This window comes from Eptesicus fuscus, chromosome 22 (genome assembly GCF_027574615.1).
Source record: "Eptesicus fuscus isolate TK198812 chromosome 22, DD_ASM_mEF_20220401, whole genome shotgun sequence".
In the NCBI taxonomy this organism is placed as follows: domain Eukaryota; kingdom Metazoa; phylum Chordata; class Mammalia; order Chiroptera; family Vespertilionidae; genus Eptesicus; species Eptesicus fuscus.
Window position 1 is genome coordinate 33,318,434 of NC_072494.1, and position 20,115 is coordinate 33,338,548.

The window sequence follows — 20,115 nt, forward strand, 5'->3', positions numbered from 1 at the left end:
AGGCAGGAGGACAATGCTCCTAGGCTGAGGGGCAGCAAGTGCAGAAGCCCCAAGTGGCAGAGTGTGGCCTGTCTCAAGAGCAGAAAAGCCTTCCCTCCCACCAGCCATTTGTTAAAGGCTCTCAGAGAGTCATGCGCCTTCCCTCCAGCGCACCTGTCTGGGGTTATAACCCTAGTATCAAGCCCAGCTGGGATGGCTCGGTGGTTGAGCATCGACCTATGAATCAGAGGTCAAGGTTCGATTCCCTGGTCAGGGCATATGCTCTATTTGTGGACTCCATCCCCAATGGTGGTGGGGGTGTGCAGGAGGCAGTTGATCAATGATTCTCCCTCATCATTGATGTTTCTATCTCTCTCTCCCCCTCTCTCCCTGTCTGAAATCAATAAAAAATATATATATATATTTTTTAAAAGACAAGTATTGGCCCTGGCCAGTGTGTCTCAGTGGGCTGAGTGTCAGCAAAAGCATGGAAAGGTTACCAGTTCGATTCCCAGTCAGGGCACATGCCCAGGTTGTGGGTTCAATACCCAATCAAGGTGGGTTCAGGAGGCAACCAATCAATATCTGTCTGTCTGTCTCCTCTCCCTCCCTCCTCCCTCCCTTCCTCCCTCCACCCCTCCCTCCCTCTCCCTCTCTCTTTAAAATCAATTAAAACATTAAAAAAAAAAAGACTTATATTATGGTTTCATTAGTCACTCCCAATAAATTTTAGCAAGTATTTTCTTTACTGATTGCCTACTATGTGTCTGGCACTGGGGATCTAACAGTGAGAAAAACACAGTTCCTGTGTGTGGTGTGCAAAGAGTGAAATAAGGATCATGAAAGTAGGAATGGTTTGTTATTGGTCACCAGTGTGTCCCCAGAACCAGCACAGGGCCTGGCACATACAAGGCAAATAATTTATTAAATGAGTTCTCCTAAGGAGAGAATGCAGCATGCAAACTGTATACTATGTAGTGGGATACTAAAAATCACTGGGTCTATAAACACACATGCATATAACGACAGTTGGGAATACACCATAAAGTATTCCATGGTTGTCCTTTGTGTATATTTTATACAATAAGCATGTTGTTGTCTTTTAGTATAGTAAGTACTTAATCCAGTCAACGAAAAAGGAAACTTATTTCGTGAATAAGTCCCAGGTTTAGTTTATGACCTGTAGGGAAAAACCATATTAACATTATTGTCCATTTCTTGGGATACTAATTTCTCGCTGGGTTTGCCTACCAACGTATTTAGGTTACTTTGGATAGCCCCTCAAATATGACTCAACCTTATAAAAAAAAAAACAAAAAACAACAACGCCAAAAATACATTTAGTAATTGAAAAGGATACTGCGTATATTTCATGGGAACAAGAAGACCTCAAATGAGCCTAACCAGTGTGGTTAAGGACAACAGGGGGGTGGGGGCATGCGTGGGGAGGGGTGTGGGATGGGAATGGGGGGATGAGGACAAATATGTGATACCTTAATCAGTAAAGAAATTAAAAAAAAAAAAGACCACACCGGGCGCAACAGTCAGCAAATCAATGCTCATACGAATGTGGGCAACAAGGTGCCTGTTAACTTCAATCACAAAAGCACTGAGCGCCCTTCCAAAGCCACGCCTCTCACTCCAGGGCTCAGCAGGCGCTCCCCAGCCCCCACACAGAGGAAGCGGTGCGCTTCCTCGCCCCACACTCCGCAGCCCAGCCCCGGCCACTTCCCTTCAGCACACACCCGGTAACACCCGGCGGGCACCAACCCCCGGCGGGGCACCAACCCCCGGCGGGACACCAACCCCCGGGCATCACGCCGCGCAGGAAACACAGCGCGAACACCCACCGCGGGCGCGGCGCGGCCCCTGGCAGCGGCCCCCCGCACTGGGGCTCTCCGGAGCAAGCCCTCACCCGGAGCGCCGGGCCTGCGCTTCCCGTCCCGCTCGGCTCGGTCCCGAAACACCTGCCCGCTTCGGCTGAGGACACGCTTTTGCAAACCCCGGCCGCGCCCAGCGCCCTGCGAGGCGCAGTACCAGCCGCTGGCACTTCGGGGTCCTCCCTCCCCTGGACCCGCGCGCAGCACTGCCCAAGCCCCGGACCCCTTAGCCCGACCCACCACCCCGACCACTCCCCGCCCTCTCCCCGCCCTCGGCGGCGGTCGGCCGGCTCCCCCAGCCGCTCCAGCTCGCTCCGGGAGCGAACCTGCTCTCCAGCCCCCTACCGGTGGATGCGGGTAACCAGAGCACCAGCGTCGCCAAGAGAGTCCCAGCGAAGCTCCGAGCAGAGCAGGGACGGCGAGGAGGCGCCCTTCGAGGCCCGCGAGAAGCCGTCATGATCCGGGAGCGGGAATCCGTGGGCCAGCAGCCGACCCAGCAAGCCTCAGACTCTAGAAACCTTGAAGGCGGAACCCCAAGTGGGCATGGCTTGGACCACGCCCGAGCGGAAGTGCGGCTAGGGGGCGGGCCCAAATAGCGGGGCGACGGGCGGGGCCTCGAGGGGAAGGGGCGTGGCCTGGCCGCGCGCTAACCCGGCGGGTTATTGGCAGCTCAGGCTCCGCCCGCGCCGGCGGGAGACGGGCGGTTCTTCACTTGACCAGGTTTGCGGGAAATGGTGGTTCACCGCCGTGTCCTTAAAGAGGCAGTTACCACCCCACTCAGGAAGGGCGGAAAGGAAACGAGGGCTGGCCCAGTCATCATTGCGCCCTTTCCGGAGCCCGGGATGGAAGAATAAAGCTCATGGACCTGAAAATAGAAACCCAGAGCCCAGACCGGGGTCGCCTAGGGACCCGCACCCCTGGGGCTCCACTTTTGTCCTGGGGCCACCAGACTGGCAGGAGGGCCAGGGCCCTTGCTCAACATTTGGCATTAACTCGGCGTGATTAGGGACGACACTTGAGATTTCCGCGGTTGGAGGTCTGCTACTGACTCCTCTCAATGCCTGCTAGATTTCAAAATCCCCAGGATGGTTTGGCCAATGCGTTCCCAACCCCTAATGTCTGTAAATGACTCTGCCCCTTACTCCCCTGAGAGAACCCCTGGGAAGGTAAATTAATACCTGGCCATAAACATATGGGGCCCTTGCTCCTGATCACGTAACTGGTTTACTGAAGAGGAAATATACATGAATGAAAAAGTTAAGGACAGGGATGTATTCATGGCAAATTCTTGGAAGTGATGAATACCGTTATTGTTCGGATATATAGGAATTAATAATACGGAGAATTTTTCTGATGAAACAGTATCTCAATGCTAGAAATACAAGAATGAGCAAGATTGATTTGTAGAATTGTGAGTAAACCTGTATTAATTAAACAAAAACCGGGAATATGACCAATATTAAAAGGAACAAACAAAAGAATTGACATTTTCTTTCTATTAGTTGCAAAGGATAAAAATGTCAAACAATGTGAGTAAACATTGGGGGGGGGGCCAGGACCCACAAAACATAATTTTTGTGTGTTTTTTAAGTTTTTAAATGGACTTGACTTTTAAAGCAAATAGTTACATTTAGAGTTCATCCCACAGAGACCATCAGACCTGTGAGCCAAAATGTATAATTTTGGAAAAAAATATAAGCTCTTAAGTGTCTAGCGAAAGTATAAGGAATTTTTGCCAGATGGCTAATGGGATGGAATTCTATGCAGTAAGCAGTGTAAAAATATATATATATATTAATGTGAAAAACTATCCTGTATTCTTTAGTAGAAAAAAGGCAGACTGCAAATCAGTATGTGCCTTTTGGTATTCCTTTTATTAAACAAAAGTAGGTTATTGATATGCATGAGGAGAGATTAGATGGAAATATACCCCCCAAAAAAACTAACAGTTGACAGGATTGTGCATATTTCATTTTTTGTGCTTTTCAGTTTTCTATATTGGCTCAGGTTGTTTGGAATCAGGAAAAGAAAAAATTTTTTTAATAACCCACCTTATATATCAACATCTACTTTGTTCATAGAATGGTGATAGAAACTATCACAGAAGGTTAAGGAATGAAAGGATGATGAGGAAATGGAAGCTCTCAATACAAACCTCAAACACATCTCCAGGAATGATAAAACTGTATATATATTTAAACAGTTCAGCATCTGAGATGTACTAACGACTTTCAGGGTTCAACAAATCATGGAATTTCCTCTTCCTCTCAGACCAACACAATGTTTGGATTGTTAGCAGAGCTGTAAAACAGTATGTGTGGAGGTGATGTATAAAATAAAGGCCTTAGAATCTTGGATTAAGTGTAGACACTCCATGATGACACTTAAATTGAAGGAGGTATAAGTAAGGCAACAAATAGGAAACTCAATGAGGGGGGTGTAGACTCTGTCTTCATTATTACAGTTGTAAAGGTGTGATATAACGGAAATGTTCTGTGGCTCAATGTTGGCACTTGTGCAAACAGAATCTATTCTCTACAATCATCTATCTGTACACTATGTTACAAGTCAATTATATCTCAGTACAGCTGGGGGGGAAAAACTTTCCCATTTATTTCTAGGCTTGGAAGTAAGGTGTACTTTTGTGTGTGTGTGTGTGTGTGTGTGTGTGTGTGTGTGTGTGTTTTCATGAGAAGATTTAACAGGGAAAAATATATAACTAGTGTTTGGTTTCCTAGTTATAGGTACTAGATTAGATTTAACGATTGGGATTTACTTGAACTTTCTTCCTATTGTGAACGAAACAAGCCACCTGCTAACCTGACAAGCTCAGGGGAGGCCTGCATGGCAGTCTTGAAAACTCAGAGACCTAAAATAACCACAAAAGATGGTCTGAAAATTAAATATTTAACTACAAACAGGTTATAGTGGACAGTCATTCCTAAACTGATATCTTCCCTGACAAAGATCAATTTAGATCTTTCCTGAGCCCATTTGCCTTTTTGCCTCTAAGATAACATATCTGTGAGATGTCTGGGTAACTTGTAACTTCCTTCTTTTGCTGGAGTCCCTGGGGCACAACCAAATGTGGTGGGCTCCAGGACAGATACTTCAAATTCCTACATTATCATGTTAATTGTTCCTGTACCCACCTAAGTATGTGTCCATCATTTTACTTTTTATCCAATCCCAGGGGTTTCCCACCGTTTGACTTTATCCCACCTCCTTAATCCGTCACCAATGAATTTCATGTAGCTGACCTATGTCCCTCCTTTGATGGCAATGTATAAAAATAGATGTAACCCTGCATTCTCCGGAGCATTAACTCAATTCATTGAGGTTCTGCTTCCCGGCATATGTCGACAGTTTGGCTCAAATAAACTCACTAAAATTCTTTACAGGTTTCAATGGTTTTTTTCGTTAACATTACCAGTGAAATTTCTGTACCTCGGAATCATCAAACCATTTTTTAAAATCCTCACCCAAGGATATTTTTTCCATCGATTTCTAGAGAAAGTGGGAGGAAGAGAGAGAGGAAGGGGGGGGGAGAGACAGAGAAACATTGACCTGAGAGAGACACATCAATTGGTTGCTTCCTGCACGTGCCCCTACAAGGGCTGAGGAACCTGCAACCAAGGTACCTGTCATTGGAATCCAACCCACTACCCTTTGGTCCAACGGCCGACATTCTAATCACTGAGAAAACCCAGCCAAGGCATCCAACCATTCTTAGCATCATAAATGGTATCCTTGTTGGTTTCTTTAACGCATTTGGAGTTGACTCACCTGAGGCTCCAACTGATATGTTCTGAACCTTGTTCCTTGTTTTTCTGGACAAGCTCCATGGAGGAGGGATAGAGTTTTCTTGCTTTTTCTCAAGGGCTCAGAGAGTTCCAGGCCTGTAGTAGGGACATAATAAATACGTAGTACTTACTAAATGAAATAAACAGGTGCTGCTGTCAAATGATTTAACGTCTTTCTGCCCATTCTCCGTGAGCATGGGAGCTGTCTGAGAGATTTTTCATTGCAATAATAATTAGACACAGAGAACAAAGCTGGATTTGACTCTAAAAGGAATGAACTACAACTGTCTGCACAGAAAACCCTCCTAAATCAGGCAAGGGAGCTAATCCTTGAGGTGGAGCTAACGCCCACCCCTTAGTCTGGAGATCACTTGTGACGGAATTCACAGGAGAGTACTGACCCAAGAGAGTCAAGGCCTTGAGGGAAGTAGAGGCGTAAACACTAGTGGCTCCTCCAGTTTCCCCTCAAGATGCTGTCAAACTGCCAAAAGAAAACGAGGGGAGAATGGAAACTGCATGTTCGTAGACCAGGTTTTGAGCTGTGTGTTAGATCTCCTTTAAGGCTTTATGAATGGAGGTAAGGATGTGTGTGGATGTCATTAAACAGAGGCCAACTTCTTTACAAGAAAACTATGTTAGATGATTCTTTGCCGCCTACCTTGATATATTTACATGATGCTTTTCAGAGGTGGGGCAGCAGCATAAATGCATCTGTGAATGCTCTCAAAAGGCCTCCTACTGTCCTGGTGGATTACACAGTAGGTGTTTGTGGAAAGCTGAAAGAGAGTGGCTACCTGGAAGAAAACCATCTTTTTTGATGTTGGCCCTGGGAGGGATACCACCTCTATTTGCACCTGGTAAAACCTGCCAGTCAATAGCCGTTACCAGAAGGGCATTACTGTGGTAGGCCACACCCACAGCAGCTATTCTGAAGCCAGTCAAACACAGAAAGAAGGGCATTTCTCAGAAGAGATGTATTTTCATTTTGTTTCCTGTTGGCTTTGGATAGCTTGAAACGGTAAACATATTACAAAGCATATTCCATAAGTAGATTTGCAAAGATAAAACCTTTTATTCCTTTCTCATTATAATGGTGCAGACAGACTGTCTCATTTACTGTAAGCTTCACAGTCTTAAAGGAACTTACATCTCACACGTGTACACAAAGGCAAACAAAACAAGAGTTCAAATTCTAGCTCTAGAAAGAGCTTTTGGCAGCAACTGGCCCAGCCCCCGAGGTTCATATCGTACTCCTGCATTTTCCAAATTCTCCTTAATGAGCCCAATTCCATATTACAAACATTTGAAAATAGGAAAATGACAAACATGTAAACAGAATTCTTAGGCAACACTTTCTTCCTTTAGTAACTGAGACTAGTTATATGTCCTCAGTGCAGTCTTTCCCCTGACTAGACAGTGTGTTCATTTCAGCACAAAGAAGATGGAGTGACAGCATCCAGACGCCGACCGAAGAGGGAGCTTCCTTAGGAATTGGGAGAGCTTTAGCATCTTTGCCTGCACATGTTGGCAGCTCTGTGAAGTCACTTCAAGGATTTTGAGTCTCATGCCCTAGCCAGTTTGGCTCAGTGGATAGAGTGTTGGCCTGTGGACTAAAGGGTCCCAGGTTCGATTCTGGCCAAGGGCACATGCCCAGGTTGTGGGCTCCATCCCCCCCAGTAGGGGATGTGCAGGAGGCAGCCAATCAATGATTCTCTCTCATCATTGATGTTTCTATCTCTCTAGCTCTCTCCTTTCCTCTTTGGAATCAATAAAAAAAGAAACGAATTTTGAGTCTTAGATCTTATTCTGTTGAAATGAATCGGCTCCTTTCCGACGAGCATTTTAATTCGAGGTATTCTCATGCTTCATATTTTTTTTTGTCAAAGAAGGACACTGAAGTAACAGGAATTTTTATTTGGATGGCAGATTGGTCGACAATTGAACCACCCAGAATGTATATGTTGATCATCACTGCTAGCGTTACACAGAAGTTATAAGTTCAGAATAATGTGGGGGTTTATTGCCCTCTGTTGTGGTAGCTATGTAGGGCACAAGACAGTATGGCATGAACTAAGTAGATAAGAGAGATTAATTATTAACTGACCTTTCCTCGTTGCTTCTTTTGCCAAAAGTGTTCTCAGAGGTGAGCAAATGAATAAAAAGAGCCCTATTCCAGGAAACCTACAGGTCCATTGTAACACACGGATTCTTTCCTTCAGCCCTATTTCTGAACCATGGCTGTGGCATGGGAAGTAAACAGGATCCAGTAGTTTGGAGGAGGCATGGCATGTCCTCCTGCAGTTAACAGTCAAGACTGAAAGGAGGTATTGCATAGTCTAGGATGTCCAAATGCTTCCTTTGGCCAGGATGAAGCCTCTCCTCTTTCTTAAGGCCCGGAACACTGTCCTTCCACCAAGGGACAGACCCTGATGAGCCCCATCAGTTCACCAGACACCCCAAGCAATTACTGCCACCTGATCCCTCTTTCTAGCTCGTAAATTATCCCCACATCATCTGTTACATACACCATCGTGGAGCATTCTCATGTCCTTCAACACCTGTCTTTGGAGTGTGCCTTTTTACCAGGATCACCCCCACTACTCCTATACCTGTCCTGAGCTCACAGGTGTTCAGCCTGGTACAGACTCTAAGTCACACCTTGTCTCTCAGATATTGCCACAAATCATTAACTGTCTCCTGTAGAGGTCAAAACTCCACTATTAAAAGAGCACTCTGAGATAAAGTCATTAAGTCATTCCTACCTTTTTATTAAAAGGTGGCCAACCATCGATGTATGAAATTTGAGATTCAGATTGATGTAAAAGAATGTGTTCAAAAAGTTGACAATAAAATTAAATTTTGATAAATGCATTCTCAAATATTTCCCAAATATTCCTCATTTGATTAAGTCTATACTCAGAAATTTGGGTAACTTTAAAAAGTGGTCTTTACTCTTGAGTTAATTTAGCATGGGAAAAAAAACACATAAGCACAATTTATGGTATTTTATAAGTGACTAGTCACTGAAGAATGAACGAATGATCAAGTAAATGAATGCCATAGAGTTAATAGGCAAAAAACAAATGAAATATCAAGTACAATGGGATGTGTTTATATACAGTTTTTAATGAGGAGGAAATGATTGTCATTTGGCGAGGATAAAAAATACAGATGCAATATTATACAGTGAACATAATCTCAAGGTGAGATCCTGTAAATGTAAAATATAAAGAAGCTTAAAAAATACTAACCAGTGGGTGGAGGCTATTATAGGTAATTTTTATATTCTTTATGTTTTTCTGCATTTTCCATGTTTTCAATAATAAGCACAGATTACTTTAAAAGAAAATCGTTTATTTAAAAATTGGAATAGACAGGGAGTTCTGCGAGTCCCAAAGAGAGACGTCACTTTGGCCTGGAGTTATTTGGGAATTTGTGAGAGCTTCTTGGGTCAGTGAATCCTGAGCTGGGTTCATGTAACTTAGGTCAGAAGAAAGGTGGCAATGTGTTTTAGGCAGGTAACCTGGCAGGAATAGGATAAATCAAATGATATTTTAAGTTTCTTCTTTTTTATTTATTTTTTAAATTATATTTTATTGATATTTTACAGAGAGGAAGGGAGAAGGAGAGAGAGAAACATTGTTGAGAGAGAAACATCGATCAGCTGCCTCCTGCACACCCCCCACTGGGGATGTGCCCGCAACCAAGGTACATGCCCTTGACCAGAATCGAACCCGGGACCCTTCAGTCCCCAGGCCGACGCTCTATCCACTGAGCCAAACCGGTTTCGGCTGGAATATTTTTAAATAAAATCTTATAAAGACAAATGTTGCCCTCACAGTCTGGTTATATAGTCTCTTATATTTGGTGGCAGCATAGCTGGCTATGGCTCAGTTTTGCACAACTTTTCCATCCAAGTACCCTGATAAAAGAGGAAAACAAATGCATCACCCCAAGAGCGTTGGAGGCTAACTTAAAGCATCCGGAAAACACAACACTTTGTGCCTTATTTTATCTTAAAATCTCCTACATTATTTGCCTTCTTCTCCCTTATAATGCATTTGTGTTAATATAGAAGTAATGTTATTTTTCCTTCAAGCTATTGGAAAAACATTAGGAAAAAAATATTTCCCTATGCCATTTTCCTTCATGACTTCCGTGTCTCCTTGGTATGCTAGCCACACATTCCCCAGGCATAGGTAAATGCCTTGATCCTATTTGAGAAGGATCAAGGTCAATGATTATTAAATCTTCAAAAAGTTAATTACCAATTCTGAATTTTAAAAACTCAGCACACATTTTGTTTGCTTCCATAAACAGCCATGAAAAACATGTTCTTGGACAAAAGCAAAGTGAGTATAAACCAAATAATAAACATAGGGCTTTGCAAATTCATTTCTATTTTTTTGGTTGGTTGGTTTAGAGAAAAAGGAATTGGCTGTATCTTAGTTAACTAGAAATGCCTCTCCCATCCCCTTCCCTTTTCATGTGGCCACTTGCACTGTCCTCTGCTCAATGTAAATCTCACATGCCAGGTGCGCATTGATATGGAAAGAGGTAGAACAGAAAGGAGGAAAATTTACCCAAAAATGTGGCGTTTTTAACAATTCTGCTTTCTTCAGGAGGGGCTGAATCCCTCCCTTTGTAAGGCTTCTGGTACTGCTGTTTCTGAAAATGGCCTCCGGATCCTGTGGACAGGAAATGTTAGGACTCCGAGGCATAGCCAGAGTGAGGAAGGACCGAGTGAATTGCCCTCGGTGCGATTAAGAAAGATGAGAATATTCTGGTTGTGTGTGCCTTGAAGCCTCTGGATCTCGGCTCTTCTATTTAATTCTGCTGTTGTAGTGTGTACGCAGCCACAGGCAACAGGTGAATGAAGGAGTGTGACTCCTCTGTTCCAGTAAAACTTTATTTACAAAAACAGTTACTTTTTAGCTCAGTGATTTTTAATATTCCCTTCTCTATTGCGTGCCACTTTGGACTGTAGCATATTTTTCTTTTTTACTCCAAACCTTGAGCAAGCAGCTGAAAATTTACTAAACAGCAGCTTGGGGGAGGGCTGCCTGAGTAGGGGGAATGAAGGGATAAGACACAGCAACAAGCCCAAATGGAAGAAGACGGAAAGGAGAGCGCGGCCACAGGAGCTGAGGTGAGGGACAGAATTCAGATCGAGTGGGGAAGCAGGGGAAAGTGAAAGGGAATGTCTCACTGGGTCCTTAAGGGATTGATCCTGCACCTTAAAGGGGAGTGGAGGACTTGGAGGCCCACCCACCTGGCAGAGGCTTGGGTTCCACGAGGAAAAGAAAAGCTGGCTACTTCTCAAAGGTTCTTAGCATAAACGCACAAAAATATAGGAATGCTATGAAAAACAGTGCCTGTGCACAGCACTGAGGGAGTCCTCACCCCAAATCACTGGAAACCACAATTATCCAAGAAAAGAAGACATCACCAGCAACGGCGTTTCCAGCTCCTGAAGGACTTCCTAACATCTTTGGAGTCAGTGATCCATCCGCCTGGTGCAATAGCCTATTTAAATCCTGTTTCCATTTTCGATACTTGAGTTGTTGAAAAGCTTTTGAATTCAATTTGTGTGTTCGGTACCTGCTAGGTTCCTGATTTGTTTGCAGACTTTGCGCATGATCACAGGGCCTTCTTGGGATGTGAATGGATGTTCACTTGTTTAAGTTTTTTGCATCTGTATCACTGCTAATTGGCAGGGGAAAAAGAGATGGGAAAAATAATTATACACATTTCAGTTTTGAAAGAAACGAATCCGTGTTCATTTTGAAATTCAGGGCATAATTTGCTTTATGTTTCTGAAATATTTTTTAAAGATATCTAAAAAAAAATCAAATTCTACTTTTCAAGATTAAGTGAAGGCTTGGATTAGGAAATAATACTAAAACCATCCTTATATGTTGTGTTGGAACTCTAAACTGCTTATAGACAAGTGCCCATGCCTTAGAACAACACATTTCCCTGTTTTCAAACTAATTTTGATGAGTAAATCTTGTTACAATGTAGGGAGCAGCTGTAGGGTCAAGCCTGGGATTGACCTGTGACAAGGCCACAAACAAGTCCCAGCTTGGAGGGCAGAGCCCTCTTAGTTTAATTAAGCTTAACCTTATAGCCCTTCCTAGTTCCTTCCTAGGTAGCTAATGGGCTGTAGGAGGCCAGCAAGTGCTGCCAAAACAAGGTGAAACTCACAAGAACATTGTAAACATGTTGACCACTCCCCTTGTTTTGATCTGCCTATAAAAATAAAGCCTCAGCTTTAAGGTTTGGTTTTTCCGTGTCCTCATCCAGGCACGGGAGATCCACCAAGCCTCAGCTATATTCTCTTGTCTTGTCTTTTCTTTAATCCCTCACCGCCCCACCTCAGGCTCACCGACCTGCCCGAGCTGGATGCGGCACATTACAAGACTGTGACATTTGAGCTTCACAATGTAAATCACTTTGTTCTGCAATCTTTCACAAGGCTTCCTTCCCCCCTATAGTGAAGATACAAATTCTGTTTCTGTACAATTAGTACCCACAGTTAAGAGAGCACAGTAGCCGAGACCGGTTTGGCTCAGTGGATAGAGCATCGGTCTGCGGACCAAAAGGTCCCAGGTTCGATTCCGGTCAAGGGCATGTACGTGGGTTGCGGGCACATCCCCAGTAGGGGGTGTGCAGGAGGCAGCTGATCGATGTTTCTAACTCTATCCCTCTCCCTTCCTCTCTGTAAAAAAATCAATAAAATATATTAAAAAAAAAAAAGAGAGCACAGTAGTTTTCATAAAGGTATATGAGAACGGACAGTTAAAAGAAGTATTTAATCTCTTTTAAATGTTAATAATAACAGGCATGTGTAAATAACAATAGCTAACATTTTTTTACTTTCATCACAAGTGAGACACTCTGTTAAGTGAGGCTGAAGCTATTATTATCCCTATTTTTCAGGCAAGGAAAATTAACTTTAGAGAGATTAAGCATCTTAACCAGGGTATTAAAGCTAATAAGTGAGTGTGAACACAGGTCTTAGTGACTGCAAAGCCCATGGTCTCATGTGATATGCTACACTGCCCCTTTGGGGATTAATGAGCACTTCATTTTACACAAATGAAACGATACATGTAATACCAGTACCTTTCGGTTTCTATGCATTGGTATTAGGGATTTAAGAATGGAAACCCAAAATGTAAATCACTCTACCACATTCTATTGCTTCCTCATTACCCAGTCTTTACCCTCTCATGGAAAGTGAATGAGGACAACACTTGAGACAAAGAAGAAGACTGTGATTCAGGAGTCAAATTTGTCCCAGGATGAGGAAGGGCAAACTTGAGATCCGTGTATGAAGGAGAAGTGAGTTGTACAGCTCTGTGGGATGGGTCTCCTAGGAACACTGACTAAGTGGTTATATGAGTAATGGCCTGAAAGTCATCTTGGATGATGCGTGTTACATGGGGTGTGAGAGAATAGGACCTCAGGGAGTATATATTGACTGAATGGCTACCCAGTTAGTTAATAATGGTGGTTAATATGAATACAGGGTAATGCAAGGAGGTTTTACAGATTTGGCTTTGATAGATTTGTCACTCTAAGCTTCATACCAAGGAAAACTTTAAAGCTTTATCTGACTATGCACAAGAAGGCTGTTTTGTAGATAAATGGGAATGCATAAGAGGCAGAAATAAGAGGCAAGGACAAATAGGCTCTGAATGGAATAGTCTAACAGTATTATTCCTCAAATATTGGCACATGACTTACCTTGTTTAACATTTGTCACAAATTATTGATATAGTAAATACCGGTGAAATATCACATGTGCAGATAGAAGTATTTTTTTCATCAGGAAAATGTCAAGCCAGTGATGTTAAACCACAGAAAGAACTTGCAAGTCTGTGTGAACTGAGAGGGAAGTTTTCATTAAGCCTTAGTATGGACAGAGGCCCTTACAGAAATATTATAATTTCCCCATAGGCTAATAACTCAGAATAGAGTATACAAGGAGACATCACATACTCTTCTACAGAAGGATATTGGCTCAAGATGCCCATGTAGCTAAAACAAATTCAACAAAAGAGAGGTGGGGGTGGGGGTGGGGGATATGAGGGGGAAAAGGAAATACTTCAGTTTTGTGCTATACACAGTTCTGGACACTGAATTTCAATGATACAGAATCAGCTTCAGAAATGGGCTAAAATTATCAATGGAATAGCTGAGATTTTGAGTCAGATAATTGGGAGTAAAACCCTAACTCTTACAACTTCCTACTGGTATGATTTTAAGTCAGTAGCTGAATGGCTCTGAACCTCAGAGTCTTCTGTGCTTTGGGATAACAACACTATTGGGCCTTCCTACCTCTCAGAGTTGCTTTGAGGACCAAAGAAGACAATAAATAGTAAAGCATTTTGTAAATAAATCTATTAGCTGTTGCTATTCTTATTATTTATCTTGACTACTGTACAACTGGAGGTCAAAAATCATTAAGTAAAAATTGTTTTTGTGTGCCTATACTTGGTCTCTGCTCACAAGGACCTGTCAGGGTGGATGGTAAAGAGTGTAGTGGGAACCAAGAAGACAGAGATAAGTAAATAGAATGTGGGAAAGCCCAATGCTGGGGCAAGGGAGGAAATACACAGAGTAATTAGATGTGTGAATGTGGGAAGGCTGACAATTGAGGAGATGTACAAAGTCATCAAAAATGTGGTATGAGATTAAGACAGATTTGCTCACCAAGTTCACTGTTAGTCTATCAAAACAATGAGCATCCTGAAACACTGAGGTAAGTTTAGAACAGGTTAAAGATGTACTATTTCACTTGGTAGAGAGTTGTAGCAGAATTCCCTGACGGAGAAGAGAGGCGGTTGTATGGATCACAACACAATTCTTGGAAGATACCACTAATTGTCACAACACTGCTTTTTGATGTGGACTCTCTGTGCACTACTTCAGCCCATTTACTCATATTTTTTCTGACCACTTCATTCTCACACCCTTCTCACACCCTTCTCTAAAAACTTATCTATTTAAAAAAAAACATAAGCGGTTTGAGCATTTACTAACAAATTAAAATGAGACAAAAGCAGAAAGAATACACACACAGTTATGATCTCATTTTAGAATACTACTCAATGAGGCTGACTCTAACCATCATATTAAAATGCCATCTCTCCTATGCCTGTGCTCCTGATCTCTCTTCTCTCCCCTATTTGTCCATTGCCTTTATCCCACTGTTGTTGTTTTTCTTTTTTTTTGGGGGGGGGGATATTTTTTTAAAATCTTTATTGTTGAGAGTATTACAATGTCCCTCCCGCCCCCCCATTGTCCCCCTCCACTTGGTTCCCACTCTACCCCAGGTCTTCACCACCCTTTTGTCCATAGGTAATGCATATATGCATATATTTTCTTTGGTTAATCTCTTCCCACCCATCTCTTCACCCCTTCCCTCTGAGATTCATCAGTCTGTTCCATGTTTCTATACCTCTGGTTCTATTTTATTCATCAGTTTATTTTGTTCATTAGATTCCTTATTCATTTATTTTGATTTTTTTTGATTCAACTGTTGATGGATATATATTTATTTCCATTTTATTGTTCATATTTTTTATTTCTTCTTCTTCTCCTCCTCCCTCTCCTCCTCCTCCTTCTTCTTTAAATACTAGTATACCCTTCAATATTTCATGTAATGTTGGTTTGGTGGTGATGAACTCCATTAGCTTTTTCTTGTCTGTGAAGCTCTTGATCTGACCTTCAATTCTAAATGATAGCTGGGTAGAGTAATCTTGGTAATAGGTCTTTGCTATTTATCACTTTGGATATTTCTTGCCACTCCCTTCTGGTCTGCAAAGTTTCTGTTCAGCTGACAGTTATATGGGTGCTCTCTTGTAGGTAATTGACTGCTTTTCTCTGGCTGCTTTTAAGATTTCCTTTTTGTATTTAATCTTTGGAATTTTCATTATGATGTGTCTTGGTGTAGGCCTCTTTTGGTTCATCTTGTTTGGGACTCTCTCCACTTCCTGGACTTGTATCAAAGACAAGAAAAAGGACCATTCAGAAAGGAAGGACATAATAATGGAAATGAAGAATAATTTATAGGGAATCAACAGAATAGTAGAGGATGCTGAGAAACAAATCAGCGATTTGGAATACGAGGAAGCAAAAAACACCCAACCAGAAGAGCAAAAAGTGAACAGAATCCAAAAATAAAAGATAGTGTAAGGAGCTCTGGGACAACTTCAAGCATACCAACCTGTGCATCGTGGGGGTGCCAGAAGCGAACAAACAGAGCAAGATATTGAAAACCTATTTGAAGAAATAATGACAGAAAACTTCTCCCACCTGGTGAAAGAAACAGACTTTCAAGTCCAGGAAGCACAGAGAGCCACCTTTATCCCCTTTAATAGAAATGATTTAGTGTCTTGTTTACAGTCTCTCTCCCTCCACTGGAGTGCAAAGTCCATAAAAGGCAGAGATTTTGCCTGACTTCACTGATACAGAACAAGCCTTAGGCCTTTCCTGCTCAGAGCGGTGCTCTGCTCTGGGAAATCTTCACTCAACGCACTGAGTGTGCTAAACACCACCACCAAATGAATCCTGGGTGGTTTCTGAACTGTCTCCTGTGTCAGAGGTAGACTTCACCCTGCACCCTTCTCTTCCAGGCCTGGTTGGATCCTGTGTCTCCCACAAAGCAGGCCATCTTGTTCTATACTATTCCATCCCTGTCTGGTTTTCTTTGGCTCTGAAATAAACTCCTCTTCTGGCTAGACAACTACGGAGGTCCTCTCCATTCCTATTCTGTGTCTCTCACCGTGCTTCCTTGTTCTTTACTGTGAGGCCCTTTATGCCCTTCCCTTCCTCTGAGGAAAGCTCGAGCCCCAGATAATAATAATCAAATCGTCCCAACCTAGCCCCACCTCTCAGCTATCAGCCTGGACCTATGACAGGATGATTAATCAGCCCAACTGCCTCCAAGAGAAGGGACTTCTGCATTCTGATAATTGAAGCTTAATACCTCTTCCCCCTAATCGTAGGTATGATTTCTAACAAGAAAGTAAGTGGCATTTTGTTAAAGTGAAGCAGGTCAAAAGCAAGAGTTTAGAAATGTGTTGAAATCTTCCTGGATTACACAACACAGAGTAGGTTTTATGGGAGGTGACTGAGCTGTTTCGGAGCTCTGCTCCCTGACCTTCCAGGTTAAAGAGGGCCACGATCTTTACCCTGACACATCCCAGGTTGCCACTGGACAGAGAGAGAATGGCTGTGTCATAATCACTTGTAAATAAATAATTTTTATGGAACAATTATTCAATCATTTTTATACCCAAGGATGACTAATAGGAGGAAATTATCTTAATTTACATAATTGAAATAAATCAACGGTCAGACTTGAGAATTGGATCCTCCGGTTCATTAACCAGGAAGAGGCATAGAGGTGAGGAATGAAGTAGCTGGAAGGGAGGAGATGGGAGGTCATCTTGACTATCTCATTTGTCCTGGGTGGTTTCCACTGGAGACTGGTACAGAAAAAGAAAATTAGAAGCCCCAACTACTTGAATCCAGTCTTAATTTTTAGAAGCCTTAAACTTAAAAAAAAAAAAAAAAATGAACTCCTACGTTTCAGTGGAACTAAGTGAAAAATGTAAGGGGAAAAGGTTATTGACACAGGACATTTGCTCATGTAAGTCAGCAGGCCATGTCCATTTTCGTTTTGGGGATGAAGAAAGGCGAAGTGTATTGACATGTCAAGCCAAACACACAGAGAACATTAGTTAGGAAGGATGAAGAGTTAACTTCAATTGACATCTCTACTAATTATTTTATCATGAAATTGTGTCCTGACTAGATGGTTCATAAGAAGCTCTGCTGTGACGTTCTGTTTTTAAAGTTTGTGCCTGTATCCTCTGAGAAACATTAAAACGTGAATCGCTGTAAAGCTTGTTGTAAGGAGATACATTTGTTTAGACTGTGCTATAGGAAATTGCTCACTTAAAGTGGTAAATGGTTTTTCAGGGGAATACAATTTGCTCATCAAGCTTATAACATGGATCTCATTGGCTGTGATCTGTATTTTGTTCTAATTAAATTGAATACAAAAGCTGCATATATTCTCTTCTCAGTTAAAATGTCTCTTTATTTTAGATCTTAATCCTTGCAAAATGTTTACAAGTTTAAAAAGTAAATGGCGTTGCCCTGGCCTGTGTAGCTAAGTTGCCTGGAGCATTGTTCCATGCACCAAAAAGTCTGTGGGATCGATTCCTGGTTAGGGCACATACATAGGTTGCCTGTTCAATACCCAATGTTCCTTACATTGATATTTCTCTCTCTCTCTCTCTCTCTCTCTCTTCTCTCTCTCTCTCTCTCTCTTCCCCCCTCTTTCCCTCTCTCTTTCTCTCTCTCTCTCCTCTCTCATCCATAAAACATATCCTCCAGTGAGGATTTTTTAAAAAGTAAATGGTGTTTATAAGCGACTTATTAAAAAGTATTTTTAAACAGTATTTTTTAATCTTCACCCAAGGATATGTTTCCATTGATTTTAGAGAGAGGAATATCAATGCGAGAGAGAAACATCAATCTGTTGCTTCCCACACGCTCCCCAACCAGGAATGAAACCGGCAACCCAGGTATGTGCACTCACAGGGAATCGAACTTGCAACCTTTTGGTGTATGGGACCACACTCCAATTAACTGAGCTGCCCAGGCAGGGCTGAAAATACTATTTTCATGTCCAAGGCAGAGCCTCAATTCTTCCGCACTGACAGCTTCCACCAGTGGGGCACACTATCTAACTTCACTGACACTCAGCTTTCTCACTTCAGTCTCAATACTGTTTGGTTTTGAGGTTGAGGCCTAGCTAAGAGTCTCTGTTCATTAGAGACCAGAATTCAATAGCTGACAGGAACTGGTTGCCAAATTATTCTAAAGAATCACTGTATCTTCCCTAACCAGTTTGGCTCAGTGGATAGAGCGTCGGTCTGCGGACTCAAGGGCCCCAGGTTCGATTCCGGTCAAGGGCATGTACCTTGGTTGCGGGCACATCCCCAGTAGGGGGTGTGCAGGAAGCAGCTGATTGATGTCTCTCTCTCATCAATGTTTCTAACTCTCTGTCCCTCTCCCTTCCTCTCTAAAAAAATCAATAAAATATAATCATTAAAAAAAAAAATCACTGTCTCCTGTGATGGGCAAAGCCATCAGAGATGGTAACTCAGTGGTCCTACAGACATCATGGCCGTGTCACCTATAGAAGTCGATAAACACAGAGCTGGGCAACTCCCTGTGCCCTAAACTCAAACCTCATCTCAGACAGCCCTGTGACATCCCACTTATCTCATCAGTGAGTCACCAGGAAAAACAGCTCTCCACCTGGGTGAGCAAAGCAGACAACGTCTACAGAGACCTGCCCCCGTCCTTCTTGCCACTACATTTGTAATGGCCAGAAAGAGGCTCACAGAAGCACAATGAGCAAATGTTAGGAACAAAAGGATGAGGGGAGGAGGCTTTTCCTCCTTAAACGCTCAGATTATTCTACTGAAATCTGCTGATCATTATATAGACGTTGTAAATGTCAGATTCCTTGGCAATTACTATACTTTTATTACCTTCCACGGACAGTGCATCCCACGGTGAGTACTAGATCATAAACAACTACTACCAAATGCCTGAAACAGTAACTGGTCATTATAATGTCAAAGATATTACTGATGCAAGGATGCATGATTACATTAAAAGTGATTATCCATACCCTATTACAGATTCCACTATGGGTTGATTTTAAATTTCCTGAATCAGCCCTCATGTAACATCATTATCTTGAGAAAATAATAGCAAGAGGATGTCGTAAGTTATAGGAAAGATTAAAATATGGGAGACTTCAAAGGAGAAATGCCACTAACATGTGCAAATTAGTCCTTTGTTTCTAAGGTGCAGCTCAAATTCTTATCTCTTTAATCCATCTTTTTTCCTAGTCCCTCACAACTCAACCCAATAATTCCGCTCATCATGGAACATTTTTGTACTTGTCCTTAGGGAACCTCACAGAGTCATGTTATCCATGTGTACTTTCATCAAGGAAATGAAATGTTTCATGATTAGCAGGGAAGAGGTCTTAATTAAATATGTACCCACTTTAGCTCTAGGTTAGAGACTTTCAAACATGGGGGCCCTCATAAAGTATGTGTTCACTGAAGCAAAGAATAATGACTTTACCATGAAGACTCAGTACAGGAAAGAATGGTGGCTTTACCCTGGAAATTCAGAGGAAACAGTGAATCATCTTTGCACTTTAAGTGTGAAAGGTGGGGGTTCACCCACAGTGCCATAAAACCATTCAAAGTAGGCCATGGATTTGTAATATTTCATCATTGTTTATAATTTATTATGTCCCTGTACTGTTACTGCAAGAAATGTCACAAAGGATACTTGCTAAGCTAGTCAAGTGTTCCAAAGTACAGCAGGACTAACCTCGATTA

At 42.4% G+C, this 20,115-nt stretch overlaps 1 protein-coding gene across 8 annotated transcripts in view; it reads right to left on the reverse strand.

The window, feature by feature from the left end:
* LOC103290140 (membrane cofactor protein-like) overlaps window positions 1–2,409 on the reverse strand; it is a 44,121-nt gene extending 41,712 nt beyond the window's left edge. For 4 of the 8 annotated variants that reach the window (XM_054711438.1, XM_054711437.1, XM_054711434.1 and 1 more), the window contains exon 1: window positions 2,205–2,408. In XM_054711438.1, the coding sequence (XP_054567413.1) occupies window positions 2,205–2,316 (112 nt within the window). In that variant the 5' untranslated portion in view covers window positions 2,317–2,408. Of the gene's footprint in view, window positions 1–2,204 lie in introns of all 8 variants that reach the window. The other 4 variants (XM_054711432.1, XM_054711435.1, XM_054711433.1 and 1 more) reach the window with 1 other exon arrangement.
* Window positions 2,410–20,115: the final 17,706 nt, after the last annotated feature.